The sequence below is a fragment of the Pelodiscus sinensis genome, chromosome 2 (assembly GCF_052426305.1).
Source record: "Pelodiscus sinensis isolate ZL-2025 chromosome 2, ASM5242630v1, whole genome shotgun sequence".
In the NCBI taxonomy this organism is placed as follows: Eukaryota; Metazoa; Chordata; order Testudines; family Trionychidae; genus Pelodiscus; species Pelodiscus sinensis.
This window is the reverse complement of record NC_143053.1, coordinates 34961511-34979193: the sequence shown is the minus strand read 5'-3', so window position 1 is coordinate 34979193 and position 17683 is coordinate 34961511. Positions and strand designations below refer to the sequence as shown.

Genomic DNA, 17683 nt, shown 5'->3' with positions numbered 1-17683 from the left:
ACCTGAAAATACCATCCTGGCCACTATGGATGTAGAAGCCCAGGCCATCAGGAACACCATCCCCGATAACAGCACTACACACCTAATTACAGATCTCTGCAACTTTATCCTCACCCATAACTACTTCCAATTTGGAGACAATTTGTATCTCCAAGTCAGCGGCACAGCCATGGGCACCCGCATGGCACCACAATATGCCAACATCTTTATGGCTGACCTTGAACGTTTCCTCAGCTCTCGCCCCCTGACACCACTACTTCACTTATGCTACATCGATGACATCTTCATCATATGGATCCACGGAAAAGAGACTCTTGAAGAATTTCACAAGGATTTCAACAACTTCCACCCCACCATCAACCTCTGCCTGGACCAGTCCACACGAGAAATCCACTTTCTGGACGCTACAGTACAATTAAATAATGGACAAATTTCCACCACCCTATACCAAAAGCCCACCGACCACTACACTTAGCTTCATGCCTCCAGCTTCCATTCCAGACACATTTCTCAATCTATTTTATACAGCCAAGCCCTAAAATACAATTGGATTTGCTCTGATGCCACAGACGGAGACAAACACCTACAGGATCTTTATAGAGCATTCCTAAAACATTCCTTCTCCCACCTAGAGAAGTGAAAAAAAAAAAAGATTGACAAAGCCCAAAAAGTACCCAGACATTAACTACTACTAACTTAGAATACCTATAATCAATCAGTGAGTGCCTTCAATTTAGCAAATGAAAGAAACTGATGCTGGAGTCAGGTATCACTAATGCCGTCATGTTCATTTATAAATAATGTACGAAGACCTGTTTGCTTGGAAAACAAGGTATACAGGATCTATTGGAAAAGGCTTTCTTTAGCGATAGATCAGCCTCTAGACTGCTGCTTTTCTCTGACAAAACACCATGCCGAAAAAAGCGGCGGCCATTTTTATGCTAATGAAGCATGGGATATTTAAATCCCCGCTTCATTAGCAATTTCACCCAACCTAATCTGCATCCCTCTGCTGGCATACCCTATGTCTAGACATACCCTTTGTTGTTTTTTAAGGTTTTCCAGTTACAGACTAACTTGGCTACCTCTCTCTGCTAAATTGATTTATTCCTTGCACATCCGAGCCAACACTATCCACTTTTGAAGCTACATTAGTTAACTCCAAGTTCACTACCAAACTTCCCAGCAAAGCAGAGGGAGGGAATGCTTTCTGTCACTGTAATTGTCTCCAGGCTTTAAGAGTATAGAGGAACCAGTGATTTCCTAACTTCTCCCTCTGCAGTTGCCAGCGGAACAGTGTAAAATGCATATTTCCTCCACGCAAAAATTATTTTACCTAGCAAATGTTAATTGCAGCCAACGTGAATGGGACCAATTATTAGTGGAATAAAACTATAAGCGAATGAATAATTATTGACCTTATCAGCAGAATTTTGCTAGATTGGAATTCACTTTAAGTTGATTTCATTGTAGTTTGTAAACAGTTTGCTCAGTAATATTTATAGTGCTGTCACTTAAAGTTCTTCAAATGCCTCTACATCTTCTGATGTTATAATTTTGGGATGAAATTCATTGAAGTCGATGACAGTTTTCACTAATGACTTCAATGAGGCTATAATTTCACCCTAGCATAACAAGACAAATAGCACATGGGTGAACTTAATATAAATCATATGTCTCCCTTCCCTAGACCTTGAACACTATGCAAAAAGTGAATTAAGCATTACTATTGTATTGAAGTCTACGAAAAGCAAATACTGAATAACAATACTGTTATCTAGGATTTACAAATTAATATTTTATTTTTATATATCTTCATGATATTAAATAAAGAAGACCTCTGTCAAAATGTAGTTAAAGGAATAGTCTTTACATATTTAACTTAACAGAAGCAAATATTGTCTATTAGCTATTTCTGGCTTACTTGTTTTTTATACATTTTTGAGAGATTTAAGAGATATCTTTGAGTCATAAAATTTATGGGCGTGAAATATGGTCTTTCACCTCATTAACATATTATGATATTCTAAGAATCACAAGGAAATTCATCTAAGGATGTAAAATAGGATTGCCTTACCAATGTCCATAAAAAGCTTTATAAAAATTAAGAATAATGGCTGGGTATTGTAGGGAAGAAAACCAGAAAAAGTTGTGTCAGATATTTGATACTGCATACCAATGTTTCTGTGTTTGAAATATAAATCTATTTGTAAGGAATCATTCATTCTCCCATAAGAATTATCCACATAATGTTGTATAGAAGAGAATGATATTGAGTTATATGACAAGTACTTGGACTAACACTGTGTGGAGCCAGTTTAAATGGTTTAACCAGTAATTTTTTAAATTTAAGAAATAGGGCACATCTACATAACAGGGCTAAAACAGAAATAAGCTATGCAACTCGTGGTATATAAGTTGTGTAGCTTAAGTAACAATTGCTTATTTCGGGTTTTGGTGCTGTATACACAGCAGGAAGTCCGAGGTAGAACATTCTTCCTCCATATTCCCTTACTCCTTGTAAAATGAGAGTTACAGGAGTCAGAGTAAGAAGTCTTCCAGCTTTACATTATTTTGACATTATATCGAAATAACTGTTTATAGTGTAGTTGCGGATTATGTTATTTTGGAATAACATCAAAGTTATTCTGAAATAAAACTGCTGTGTAAATGTACCCTTAGGCTGTGTCTAGTCTGGCAAGTTTTTCCGCAAAAGCAACTGCTTTTGCAGAAAAACTTGCCAGCTGTCTACTCTGGCCACTTGAATTTCCGCAAGAACACTGACTTCCTACTGTAAGAAATCAGTGCTTCTTCTGGAAATACTATGCTGCTCCCGTTTGGGCAAAAGTCCCTTTTGCGCAAAGCTTTTGTGCACAAGGGCCAGTGTAGACAGCTCAGATTTGTTTTGTGCAAAAAAGCCCCGATCTCGAAAATGGTGATTGGGGCTTTATTGCGGAAAAGCACATCTAGATTGGCACGGACACTTTTCCGCAAAAAGTGCTTTTGCGGAAAAGCGTCCATGCCAATCTAGACGCTCTGTTCCAAAAATGATTTTAACGAAAATCTTTTCCGTTAAAAGCATTTGCGGAAAATAATGCCAGTCTAGAGGTAGCCTAAGTGTTCTGTGTTACTTTGAGTTAGATTTCTTTTTCATTCCTCATTCTTAATCCCCTTTTGGAGTGTTGCATTTTCTTATACAATGTGAAAGTGCACTCATATACAGTGAAGAATCCATGTGAAAATACAGATTTATTTTAGAAATGTATTAATTGAATTCCCTCATTTTAAAATCAAACAAGTCTGGAAATCAGATTTCAGTGATGTCATAAACCCCCACAAAATAAATGATAAAAAAATATTTTACAACAAATAGAACATGCTGCTAAAAGATACCTATATATCATCATCTTCCTCAAAATATATCATAAGTCCATTTATTAACTAATCTGTAAGCCTCTGTAAATTTAAATTTAAACACATTTTAATGTTCTCTGTTATAGCAAGATACAGAATACCCATTTTAATGGAATATTAATTTTAACTGATACAAATGCTGGCAGAAAGCCAGCTGTATGTACCGTTGAAGCCAGCATATGTTTTTTCCCAAGTGAGATATGGCATGCAATTTTGTATGCTATGATGGTTGACTTGTTGGCACAGGATTTTTTTTTATAGGAAATAGTCGCAGATAGATGCACTGACTCCTACATAGCTGAGGGACTACTTTTGTATTAACTTATGTTAATATAAAATGTATCAGGATGTTGCTACTGTTTAAAGTGATACAATTTTGCTAATTATTAGGAGTTTACCTGTACAATCATTAGTCTTCTGAGTGAATTAATCACAAATTTAGTAAGATTACTTTCTGGCAACAAGGCATAGGGCATATTTATCCAGCCTAAAGCAATATCCAGTATCTGTTAGTTACCTGTATTCATATTGAATTGAATGAAGAGCGATGTACTTGAAGTGGTTGCTTTTTAAATTTATAATAAAGGAATTTTACTAAGAAACACTATCAAGTCTACTCACATTTGAATGTAAAACATTCCAGATCGAGCTTTTCCTCTTTGAGTGGTTGCAGATGTGTATTCCTTTCATATGTGCAAAGGCCTAGAGCAACAAAACCAGATAATTTTGCTTAGTGGTATCTGTAGAAGTGGCACTTATACCCTCTGACACTCATAGTTCATCCCATGGCTCCATAAGGATGGCTCCACCTTCAGTTCTTTCTTACCTCAAATTTTTTTTAAGACTCTGAGATTCTTTCAGCTTTTGTAAATAGTTATTTTCTCACCAGCTTTCAAAGACTGCCCATTGTGTGGGGGTAGATATTCCAAATAATGAACTCCACACTCAGTGTTTATTGTGTTTAGGAGAGGGCCCATTAGGGAAGCGTGCTCTATTAATGTCTCCTTTAGGAAATAGACACAGCTTGCCCTGAACATGTATTTAAAAAACCCAGCTTGGACTCATTCTCCTTCCTCTGGTTTCCATAAGAAAAGACATCAGAAGACTAATGGGAGCCATTTCAGGGCTCAGAGACATTCTTCTACCAGTTGTAGGGAGATTGGAGGACATAAGCACAGCTCTCTCAAGTGTCCAGTGTAGAGCAAGGATGCTCTTTAGTACAAAGGCAGGGTCAAAATGGCACCATATGTTTACTCCAGCAATATCTGTCAAGTGAGTCCAGTACTGACCATGGTTTCAACTTGACTCTGCTTGCTTATCAGATGACAACTGACTTCTCTGCCTTTCTTTTCCCCGTTTTGATGACGGTGTACTTAGCCCAAAGGTCCACTGCTGGAGACCTCATGGGTCTACCATACTCCACCTCAGAAAAAGAACAGAAGAGTGCAGTCCTCCTAGTTACCTCAAGAGCCTGTGTGGGAAGCAGCCAATCAGAGACTGCAGAGAGCAGCCAATTAGAGCCCAGCAGGCTCCTCTAAAAGGAGCTGGTGGACAGAGAATTTAAGTCTGCTGGCAGGGACTAAAGAAGCAAATAAGGAGCTCCTGGCTAGCCTCTGGGACTCAAGAGCAGTTGCCGGCTGGGACTGGGGGAGAGATGAAGGTGCTCGTGGCTGGCTGCCAAGACTCAAACATGAGAGAAGAAGGTAAAACATTCACAGGGAAGTGGTACAGGGGATTGTCGTGAGAAGTTCAAGGGATGCAGCAGATGACTGCTTCTTTTAGGGTCCCTGGGTTTCCCCCAACAGCAACTGGGGAAGTGACTTAAAAACTGAGTGCAAAGGGAGTCTAACCGGGCCTCATTTGGGAACTTGGATAAGCCCTGGAAGAGAACAGAATTGAAAGAGTTATTCATCTAGAGAGCTGGGCCACAGAGTAAAGAGTCTCCAGGGAGGAAGACGTCGAGGTGCTGCTTCATACCAGAGTAGATACCTTTGCAAGCCAGCCCACAGAGGGCCACAGATCAATCAACTGAGAGTACCACAAAGAGCCCTATTAGACTGATTAAAGACCTGAGCTCAAGGACAGGGCTATAGGCTGATACCAGCAGAGGATATGGAAATAGGCCCTGTTGCATGGGACAAGGACAGAGCCTGGGAAAGTCTACACATGAAAAATCCAGCCAGGATACTGTGATATCCCCTGTTGGTCAGATTGAGGACTGAGTCTGGGGAAGGCTGACAGAAGTTTCAACTTTGGGTACTGCTATAGGCCCTGTTGGACTGTTTACTCCAGAAGGAGTCAGTTTCTTTGTGTTCACCATGCTGAGAGGTAAGGTTGAATCACTGAAGATCCACCTAAAGTGGGCAGTAGTGGACAAGCAACACTGTGAACATAGAAAGCAGCTCTCCTCTGTTTCAGGAATGTTCTTCTGTAGGGTGTTTTCAATGTTATTAATACCAAGGCATTCTTTCTCTACACAATTGCAGTTTTGGCACCCATGGACACATTAGTCCAGGCCTCTGTACAAACAGGACCAATCTCTACTCTGTTAGGGTGTGTCTACACTACCGCGTTATTTCGAAATAAGCTACTTCGAAATAGTTAATTCGAAATAGCTTATTTCAAAATAACATGTCTACACACAAAATGATTTCAAAATAGCATTTGGCTATATTGAAATAGCGCATCCACACTGAGTGAATGCTGAATCACATTTAAGGCTGGCCGGAACCACATCTGGCAGGGCATCAGGTCAGGATTTACTTTGTGTGGCTGCTGCCTGAGGCTATCTGAGGCCTGTGCTTAAAGGGACCCCCCTGGACAGCCAGTTCTCAGGTTTCCCTGATTGCTTGCCTACCTCGATGCGGGACAGCAAAGCATTTTGTCTCTGTGTACTCTGGTTGCCCTCACTCGGGACACCATAGCACTCTGCAACATGGAGCTGGAGGTGCCTCTGGGCACTCGGGTGCTTCTCTTGGACATGTTGCTGTGAGCCTGGCTGCACTTTCTTCAGGCTGCCATCTGGGAGCTCCATCGAGGGGCTGTTAGTATCCAGGAGGCCCTGTGGGAGAGCTTCCCCCCTGAGGAGCACTAACAGTCTCCCTGGTCTGCCCCACTCGGGGCTTGTGCTTCATTCCTCCCTCACGTCCTTCCATTTACACCCCCCCCGATGTAAAATAAAATGCACGTTTTTTCATAAACATAAACTTAGGGGGAGGAATGAAACTCTGGTGAGACTGGGGAAAGGAGGCGGAAGAGGAGAGGAGAGAGGGTGGGAGAGGGGAGGGGGAAATCTGGGAGGAGGGAGCTGGAAGGGGGAAGCAAGGGGAAGAAGGTGGCTTGCTGGCTCATGTTTTGGGGCCTCTGGGTCAGGGGCAGTGACTGCTGGCTCTGGGCTGGCAGGCTTGGAGCTGGCACTGGCACTGTGGCCAGAGTCTACCCCTTTAAGGGCTCCGGGGAAGTGGGGAGGGAGAGAAGTGTTCTTGGTTGAGGCTGGAGTGACCACCAGGGCATCCTGGGAAGGCTGGAGGCCTCCTATTTCGAAATAAGTGCCTACACAGTACTTATTTCGAAATAGCTATTTTGAATTTGGCATTATTCCTCGTGGAATGAGGTTTACCAAATTCGAAATAAGCGTTCCGCTATTTTGAATTTATTTCAAAATAGCGATTTGGCTGTGTACATGCTAGGAAAGTTATTTTGAAATAAGGGCTGTTATTTCAAAATCACTTTGCTGTGTAGACATGCCCTTACTGAACTTAGCCTTGATATTGCTTCAGCCATGGTACTGAGGGTGGCACTGAATGAAAGGATGGCTTCAGGTCTCCAGCCTATATGGACACCATCTGCAGTACCATCTACAAAATCAATGCAGCACTTGCCCTTGAATTGATTTGGTGTATGATAGCTTCAGTAGGCTTGGCCACTCCATTACCTATAAACTAGTTGGGTACTTCTCATTCTCGAGTCTAGGATCACTTTCTTCATCCACATTTGCTCTCAGGGACTGGTCTCAGAAGTCTTCTAGACATTTAGTGGAGAACTGACATCAGTCTTGAGATCAGTGTGGGGACAGCTGAGCTTGGACCAGAATCTAATGATCTTCAGTGTCATGTTTCTTTTTGAAATGCACCCCTGGCATATATGGTGTTCTGTGATTTCCAAGATCCCAAACAACTGCTCATTCTTGGCAGAGATCCCCAAATTCTCCAGCTGTTTCTCCTTGTGCCCCATCTAGATGGGAGATGACCATTGAAGCTACGTCTACAGTGAAGGCTTCTTGCGCAAGGGCCTGTCCACATCTCAAAGAGCATTGCAAAAGTGATGTGCTTTTGCACAAGAGAGCGTCCACACTGCATGGACACTCTTGCACAAGAAAGCTCTGATGGCCATTCACAAAATGGCCATCAGAGCATCTGTGCTTTTTCCCACCTGTGCTTTTTCTTGCGCAAGAAACCCCTCTGGAGCAATAGCTGTAGTGAAATAGGGAGTTATGCCTCAAAGAAGGAGGTTTACCTACACCAGAAAAAGCCCTCTGTTCTGCCATTTTGCTGCTGATTTACTTGTGCAAAAGCACATTTGAGGTGTGGACACTCTGCAGGTTTTTGTCCAAAAATGGCCGTTTTTGTGCAAAAACCTTGGGCTGTGTTTAGCTGCTTTTCCGGAAAAACTTGCCAGCAGTCTACACTGACCGCTTGAATTTCCGCAAGAACACTGACTTCCTACTGTAAGAAATCAGTGCTTCTTGCAGAAATACTATACTGCTCCTGTTCAGGCAAAAGTCCTTTTGCGCAAAACTTTTGTGCAAAAGGGCCAGTGTAGACATCTCAGATTTGTTTTGCGCAAAAAAGCCCCGATTGCGAAAATGGCGATCAGGGCTTTTTTTGCAGAAAAGCGCGTCTAGATTGGCATGGACGCTTTTCTGCAAAAAGTGCTTTTGTGGAAAAGCGTCCATGCCAATCTAGATGCTCTTTTCCGAAAATGCTTTTAACGGAAAACGTTTCCGTTAAAAGCATTTCCAGAAAATCATGCCAGTCTAGACACAGCCAATATGTCCCACTGGTTATTCTTCCCTATATATATTAACTTGTGTTTTTCCAGGTTAAATCTAATTCTGTTCATATTTGCAGCCTCTCCTCAAACAAACTATATTTTTCTTTCCTCCCTAGTGCTGCAACAACTTTGAATTTAATATAATCAGCAAATTGAATTAGCATAATGTTTACCCCCTCTTGAAATTTTTAATGAAGATGTTAAATATTACTAGAGGTAACAGGATCTCCTGTAGAACTGAAAAATGCACTGTAAGCATACTGGCTAAAATACATCAGAAATAAATATTTTTGTGATAACAGTGCATTTTTAATTATTCTGATTTTTGCAGATCAGTCTTGCATTTCTATTATAAAACTGATTTTTATGTTGTTATTATTATTTATTATAATTTATTTCAAATTTAGTAAGATAATATTAAACATTTTTTAACTCTTAGACCTTTAAACATATTTTGCGTTATGTTTACAATACCATTTTCTCAAATTGATGAACAACATTAAATGTATATAACAAATAAAAAAATATTTTACGAGAGCATCTGCTGTGGAATATAAACTATCCAAGGGTACGTCTACACTACAACGTTAATTCGAACTAACTTAGTTAGAATTACTTAATTCGAACTAAGCTAATTCGAACTAACGCGTCTAGAACTAAAAACTAGTTCAAATTAGCGTTTTGCTAGTTCGAACTAGCAAGTCCACATTGAGTGGACCCTGAACAGGGCTTAAGGATGGCCGGAAGCAGTGCTGGCAGGGCATCAGAGGAGGACTTAGAGCATGGAGATGCTGTCTCAGGCTAGCCGAGGGCTGCGCTTAAAGGGTCCCGACCCCCACCCCGGACAGACAGTTCAAAGGGGTGCCCCGCTTGCAAAGCAGTCCTGGCTTGGAGTGTCCAGAGTACCCACACTGGGCACATCACACCACTCGGCCATCAGCCCGGCTGCACTTGCCGCAGGCTGCCATCTGGGGAGAGGGGGCAATTGGGGGGCTGCAGGGGAGCTTTCACCCCCAGAAGCCCGCAGAGCCAGCCCAGTCCTCCCCATCGGGGGCTCGTACCCCATTCCTCCCTCACCTCCTTCCACTTACCCTTCCCTAGCCCCCCTTCTTATTGATGTACAAAATAAAGATAACGTTTCTTCCAACATTGACTCTGTCTTTATTGAACAAAACTGGGGGAGACTGGGAAAAGGAGGTGGGAGAGGGGAAGAGAAAGGCTGGGAGAGGGGAGGGCAACTAACATGATCAGGGGTTGGAAACAGGTCCCAGATGAAGAGAGGCTACAGAAACTGGGACTTTTCAGCTTAGAAAAGAGGAGACGGAGGGGGGACAGGATAGAGGTCTCTAAAAGCAGGGGTTGGGTGGAGAGGGTGCATACAGAAAAGTTCTTCATGAGTTCCCATAAAGAAGGACTAGAGGACACCAAAGGAAAGGAATGGGTAGCAGGCTTGAAACTAGTAAGAGAAAGTTGTTCTTGACAAAGCAAATAGTTAACCTGTGGAACTCCTTGCTGCAGGAGGCTGTGAAGGCTACAACTAGAACAGAGTTGAAAGGGAAGTGAGATCAAGTCATGGAGGTTGGGTCCATGGAGTAGTCTTAGCCAGGGGGTAGGAGTGGTGTCCCTGCCCAAAGTTTGTGGAAGGCTGGAGAGGGATGGCACGAGACAAATGGCTTGGTCACTGTCTTCGGTCCATCCCCTCCAGGGTCCCTAGGGTTGGCCGCTGTCGGCAGACAGGCTACTGGGCTAGATGGACCTTTGGTCTGACCCAGGACGGCCATTGTAAGCTCAGGGCTCAGGGTCAGGGGTCTCAGTAGACCCCCTTGATTTTCATGCACACCTGCTCCTGGGTGGCCAGGCTGGCAGCTCTCCTGCCCTAGACGGCCACTTTCCTGTGCCTAGTGCGGAGATTGTGGACGAGGTCCACGATGTCCGCAGTAGCCCAGGAAGGTGGCCGCCTCTTGCGGTCCAGGGCAAGCTCCCGGGAGCCACCAGCCTGGTCCCGGGAAGAGGGGGTGGGCTGGGGGACATCGGGTGGGTGGCTCTGTGCCGTGCCAGGTGCAGGGTCTGCTGGCTGGGTGCTGGCAGGCTTGCACCTGGCACAGGCACCGTAGCCAGCCCGTGCCCCTTTAAGGGGTCCGGGGCCGGGAGGGGGGCATAGAGTTTCCCTGGTGTTGGCCAGAGTGGCCAGCAGGGAAACCAGGGGAGGGCTAGCCTCCCACTAGTTCGAATTAAGGGGCTACACACCCCTTAATTCGAACTAGCTAGTTTGAACTAGGCTTAATCCTCGTAAAATGAGGTTTTCCTAGTTCGAACTAAGCGCTCCGCTAGTTCGATTCAAATTCGAACTAGCGGAGCGCTAGTGTAGCGGCTATGAATGTTAGTTCGAACTAACGTCCGTTAGTTCGAACTAACATTGTAGTGTAGACATACCCCAAGATACTATCTGCACCAAATTTTCACTCTTGTATATTATGTTCCTAACATGCTCATAGTTTTTATTTTTCCTATTTGAGATTGTAGATGATAGACAATAAAATCCCTCACTAGTCAGTTAGGCTATGTCTAGATTATGGAATTTTTCCAGGATACCAAAGATATCCCAGAAAAACTCTGCCACGTCCAGAGAGTGTGTCTGCTCTTCCAACATTTTTTTCAGAAGAGTAGATGTGCTCTTTCAGAAGTCTTGTCTTCCTCATGCTACGAGGAAAAAGGGCTCGTCCAAAAGAGGAGGTTTTTCTAAAATTTGGCTCAGTATAGATGGACCAAATTTCGGAAAAGCCTCTTCCGACAAAACTATCGGAAAAAGGTATGCAAATTGTGGAGGATACTTTGCATACCTTATTCCAATAGAAAGCAGCAGTCTAGACGTAGCCTTATATGCCACCAGTTGGTCCTATCTCACCAACAAAACTTAATTTCTTCTTTATCACAGTCATATAAAGATCTTTGTTCAATACCTGATCATTTGTCTGATTGGTTTGTCTTATCCTATGTGTGTAGGAGTGTTCAGCTGTATGCTTTCTGGTACTCCTGACTACCAGACAGCCCCAATAAAAGCTTAATGTACCCGACATCTCTCATATGCCAACCGTCTCTTTTTTATGCATTCTCTACAAATACCAATTTCATCAATAAGCATTATTTCATTGTGCAGAAGAATCTTTCCTTGTTTTGTAGAGCAGCATGTGTTTATATGGCACTACTTAAGAAATAAATTATAAAACAACGAATGGTTTCACAGAACCTTAAAGACTAACAAAACGTGTGTTTTTGTTGGTGTTTTGAGGTATGTGATCATAGAATATAACTTTCTTCAAATCTGTGCCTTAAACTGCCTTTTCCACTAATTTTTTTATTTTCTGAGCATCATTGTATCTTCTACTTTGACTTGAGGAACACATTAAGTAGAAATTTGATAAAAAGGTTCACATAGTTCACCAGTTTCTCATGCTGTTTAACAGTATTGCAATTTCTTATTGGGGTCCTAAGGCCGCATAGACCTTGAGAAAGTATATGAATAAAACATGTGAATGGCTAAGCAACAACTTTTCTAAGTCAAAGGTTGGTGGGTAAAAATTAGGTCCAGGAAAGTCACCAGGACCTAATTGTCAAGAAGCTGATTAGGAACTCTGTTGATTCAGATAAGGGGAGCTGAGATCATTTTGGTGGAATCATCACCTCCCATTGTTCCCCTAATATTGCTTGTTTGGGAAAAACACACAGACTTGTCGATATGACAAAGAACCAGTACTCTAGGAAGCAGGGCCCCAAAAGGGGACCAGAGGCCAGACCCAAACTCACTTGACCAGAACTGGACAATGCATTTGGAGTCCAAAATATGTGATCCTCTGATTTGATCAGAAGACTGATGAGGAGATCCTCTGGGACATTATCAATCTGGGTTTCTCTCTTTAAAAAACATGGTAAATGAGAAAGAAAGTGTTTCTCCTGAGGTCACCATGATGACAACCAGATGGCTGATACGCCTACCTTCCCTCTGAAGGAAAGTAGAGACCAAAACATTGTAGCACGGCCAGTTGATCGGAGGATGATGCCTACTAGCTTCACAATACCTCGGCCACAAGACATCACCTAATTCTCCAAACTGCATTTTCTGACTGTCTATAAAGCTCCAGAGACCAAGCAAGGTGAAGATCTAATCCTTTATCTTTTTCTAAGTAACTTTCTTATTTTTGTTTCCTTAACAGGATATTTGAATACCTGTGCAGAGATGCCTGCCAGGAAAATACTTCTTATGTTAGCCTTTTTAGGGATGCGTGCATACTTGTTTATGGCCTGTAATAGTGCATGCATATAAGCCCATAATTCAAATTATCATTGAGCATTGATTAATCTAGGTTGAAAGCAAAATATACCACAGATCACAAGAGGTCACCTGTGGTATTTAACACATTAAAGCTTAACCCATTGTTTCTACAAGGGAAAGTATAAGCTGTTAAGTAAAATGCATAGAAAAAGAAAGACCAAGTAAACCATTTAATCTTTGGTGTTTTGATAACTTTCTGATTTGATTACTGATTTTGATCATGCAATGATTTGATCAGTTGTCGATCTCAAGTTGTTTTCTCCAATTCTAATTTGTATTATTGTTAATTATTTTATTTGGCTCTCTTGATTTATACTGTAAGAGCAATCTCATTTTCATTTTTTTAGTATTTTATGGAAGTATAATAAATTAGTAAATCTTTTGTTTATGTTCTTGAATAAAAGCTGTAAAGTTCATCAGATTTGTTTTCTCTAATCAAATGCTGATGAGGAAAATGCAATCTTAATTAAAGGGATATGAATTAAATATTTGACTCAAGTTCTGAAAACCCTATTGTTACAAGGAGTTGTATTGGCACATTGATGTCAAGGCTTTGACGTGTCAAAACTTTGCTCCAATGGCCTTCCACACATAGATATGTTTGTCGGCTCTCAACATTTGAAGGCTTGTTTCTCTTGAACAATTCAATGAACATTCTATTGGACATCTGCTACACTGAGAGTTTTGGTGTTTTTTACATTGATACATCTTTGTTGTTAAATGCAGCTAGTATTTATACTGTTTTCTTTTACAGGATGGCATCTCTCTCCCTTGATCCACACAAAGAAAGAAAGAAGGAATTTTAAGACTTGAAGATGTGTGGATGTAGCAGGAAGAAGTTGCTTGCAGATTTACGTGATTGCTACATCCTTTGTCTTGGAGTCAAGCATAATATGTATGGGTACTAGACATGCTTGACAAAGTCATGCTTCATGGGAGCCATGACTTTAAGTCATTTGGATTTGGTTTAGTTTGTTACCAGAGGGCAAGGTTAAGAAGTACCTGGATTAGGAGCACATTGGAATAATATGGCAGTATCCTGTTCCTGATGAGTTAATGAAGATATGACAGAGACTTGAATTTAAATCCATCTGAATCTGTAAAATTGGACTTCAGAACAGAGTTTTAATGCTCCAGTCCTTCTGGAAACAGATTTACTGTTTTGCAGCTGCTCTTTTATGGACTGCAGTCTATAAGGCCAGAAAACAAAATCCATTGTGGACAAATGCTCAAGCTTTAATTGAATTTCTTCTATAGTCAGGGAATGACAGGATAGATGACCAATTTTGTGCATGGTTCAGTAAGATGTGTGGGCAGCCTTTGTTGAGTGTGTTATATTGCCAAGAACTATTGGCTGAAGAGTGGATATTTGAAGGTCTACTTGTTATAGGCATCTGGATTCCAAATGCAGGGCCAAAAGCTGCAAGATCTTCCATTTACCAGAAAGGATAACTTCAGAATTAGGTGTAACATCTGTACAGAATGCAAAGAAACGTGAGGTCTCCCTGTCTCCTGATCACCCTGGTTTCCTCCCTGTGAGAGGTGAAGGGGAAAGCAAAAGTCATTAACCTGTATACCATTGTACATACTGACTGGATTCAAGTTATGCCTAGTGCCATCCTGCAAGGCATTCAGGGACAAGAGCAGCGAATCTCTTCCTTTTATCCACAGAAGAACTACTAGACTTCTGCTCGTTACACCAAGAAGAGACCAGACTGTTAAGGGACAGAAGTGGTGATGGTGGTGGCTGCATGCCTCTCTGTCAGTACCTTTCTGTTAGCAAAGATCCTGACAAGCTCAGATGTGAGGGTTTGATTATCCCAGTAGTCAGATATAAACTCAAACTTGTATGACTCTCAGTTTGGTTGCAGGTAGCAGGGACCATTCTCACAGATAATTGCTCAGAACCAGATTGTCTTGCTCTTTCCCATGCTGAGAACCCTAACTTTTAAAAGTTTGGTTCTTGACAGGGAAGAGTTGCATATGTTGTATCTCAAGTCCTCCTGTTATCTTAGATGTTGTCTGCCAGAAGGATTTATAATTTTAAGTGGCAACATTTTTCAGTGTGGTGCAATCAGACTATTTTGGTGCCTCTAAGTATCCCCTCACCAAACTGCTTGACTACCTTCTTCTGGATGAAATACCAAATCCATCCATGTTTGTTGGGTAACAACTATGGCTTGTCATAAACTCTTTGAAGACCACTGTCTCTGCAGGTCCTTGTCATCAGGATTAGTTTTAAAATTCTTCCATCTCTTGTGACACGGCTCCCTGTCACTGGATATGAGTGTGGTCCTGACAAACCTCATGAAAGCTCCTTTAGAACTGCTCAATATCTGTGATCCCATACGTTTTACCTAGAAGGTAATGTTCCCCAGGCAGTGACCTCAGTTTCAAGAGCTGACAGATTAAAGTAGGACAGTATGATGGTATTTACTTATTTGCAATTTCTTCCGAAGCTGGAGATATATTTCCACTCTAATGAGTCTATCATCCTTCAAATATATAGCTCATATTCATATGCTCATCCTACTGAGTCTCTTCTCCATAAATGTGATATTTAATGGGTTTCTTCTTTGTGTGTATGAATTACCTTATAAAGTCTGACCTTCTCTTTTCCCTCTTTGATTCCATTTATTTCTGTTCATGTCTGTAGAATGGATACAGCTGTCATGAAAAGGACCATTTGTTTGCATTTTGCCATCTGATTGCACTTAGTATTGTTATAGGTTGGTAGATTTTCTGTTAGGACTTTTCATGACTCATACTAACTAAACATCAAAGATGTGAACTACAGGACATCCACATTTTCCTTCTTACATTTATAAAGTAAACACTATTGCTTAAATTTGATCCCAAGAGTGGAGTCCCATTTCTCTATGTCAGTGCTGTGTACCTGTTTCTGAAGTAGGAGCTCCCACACCTACTCCATCCATCTCTTCAGAGTATTATTTTTCATTTAGGATCACCGATTTTTGAAGGATTTTGAATTATGAAAATTCCTCTCTGCGCCGCATCATGACAGTACATCATTTCTTAAAAAATTGCAGTAACTTATTTTTTTATCTTTTTGTTCTAATAAAAATCCTGTTTTAAATTAATGTAATTAATGAATCATATTCTTCAGAGATCATCTTTTTCCTCTAAATTAATGTTTGGAGAGATGCCAATTTAAATGGAATTTTAAAGGAAATTTAAGTGGCAATTTAAAAGGAAATTCTATCCTAACTATAGGAAACATACTCATATTTTATGTTACACACATTTTGAAACAAATGTATCATAAGTCTGTCAACAGTCAAAACAGCATTGCCTTATTTGTCATCTTTTATGACATATTTAACAAATGCAACATATTTAATAAATTAGAAAGTAAACAAATCCAAATGTGATTTCAGTTTTGCTGATCTTTTATATTTTCTTTAGATTACCGACATAATGGAAGAGATCTTCAGAGTTCAACGTTATCAGTGCCAGAACAAGTAATGTCATCCAATCACTGCTCTCGGTCAGGGTCCCCTCACCATACAGATAGTATAGGTCGGACTAGATCTTGGTCTCCTAGTGTTCCTCCTCCACCAAGGTAAATCACTATATAGATTCAATATCTGTGAAATTATGAATGTAAGTGTTACTGAAATCCTTGAGGCTATCTGTACTAAGTGTTATCCCAAGAAAAATAGTGAATGACTAAAACACAGAGCAATTGTTTTGCTCTTTATGAAATAATGATTTTTTAAATAATATAACATTGTGTAAATTAGTCCTTCCCTTTTTTACATCAGTCTGTCAAAAGGACTTTCTAATCTAAAACAATAGAAATTTGTATCATGTTTCTTCTAAAAGAGAAATATACAAGGTTAAAGGTTTTATGATCTGAGGTGTTCTTGTTTTTTATCAGTGTGTCAATGGCTATTTTCTGTTTCTATGTTTATAAATGACCAGTGACTAAGCCTTGGGAAATCCAAAGGTTCTCAGTGTTCTATTACTCATTTTGGAAGCAACAAAGGTAGATTAACACTTCTATAGCGGCTTTATATATAGAAAAGAATTTACATCCTTTTTCTGCAGCAGCCTCTGGTGCATCCTGTGAAAGAAAGATTAGAACATCTGCCTTACACTCCAACTATATAAGATAATGACTATTACAGGACTTAAAATACCATTTAAGAACAGTCTTGTTAAGAATGGATAGACACTGCCTTCATGGGAATGGTTTCCTTCAAGAGATGCAAAAATAGAGATCTAGTCTTGAATGGGTTTCCTCTTGGTGTTAGTTATCATTTTCGAGTGCCAGGCCTCAGCTGCACAATTCAGTATAGCTATACTAAAAGTGTAGTTGCACTGATTTAACATGAGATGATGATCTGGCCATAATATATATACTGCCTATTAAATATTGAGGCCTGGTCTATACTAGGACTTTACACCAAATTTAGCCACCTACACTCAAATTTTCTAAGTGATGTGTCCACAGTACCAAGTCTGTTGCACTGCCATTTGTTATTCTTAAAAGAAGCACATGGGATCTTTTTCAGGGGGATAAGACAACACACTGTATTTATTGATAATATAACAAAATATTTTATGCATTTACACACACACACACACACACACACACACACATATATAAACACACACGCCCTGCTGATGGAATAGTTGCCAGTCTGTTGCTCAGCCCAATCTATTGGCCAGATAGGTCGGGTGTGAGGAAGGAGCCGAGTTTTTGTCTGTCTGTACTGATACGCCATAGTCATAGCAGGACAGGAACCTGAAAAACCATACGAAACACTCCATCCTTTATAGGATTTTTCTTCCATGCAAGTCTATGCACTTTGCCTTGTCAGGCCTTAATCAGTCATTTAGCATCACAATCAGTTTTTCTGC

The 17683-nt window shown here is 40.8% G+C and overlaps 1 protein-coding gene across 1 annotated transcript in view; it reads left to right on the top strand.

The window, feature by feature from the left end:
- Window positions 1-17683, top strand: part of RIMS2 (regulating synaptic membrane exocytosis 2) — a 510981-nt gene that overhangs the window by 230883 nt on the left and 262415 nt on the right. The window contains exon 14 of the mRNA XM_089776190.1: window positions 16223-16379. Coding sequence (XP_089632316.1) covers window positions 16223-16379 — 157 coding nt within the window. The remainder of the gene's footprint in view (window positions 1-16222; window positions 16380-17683) is intronic.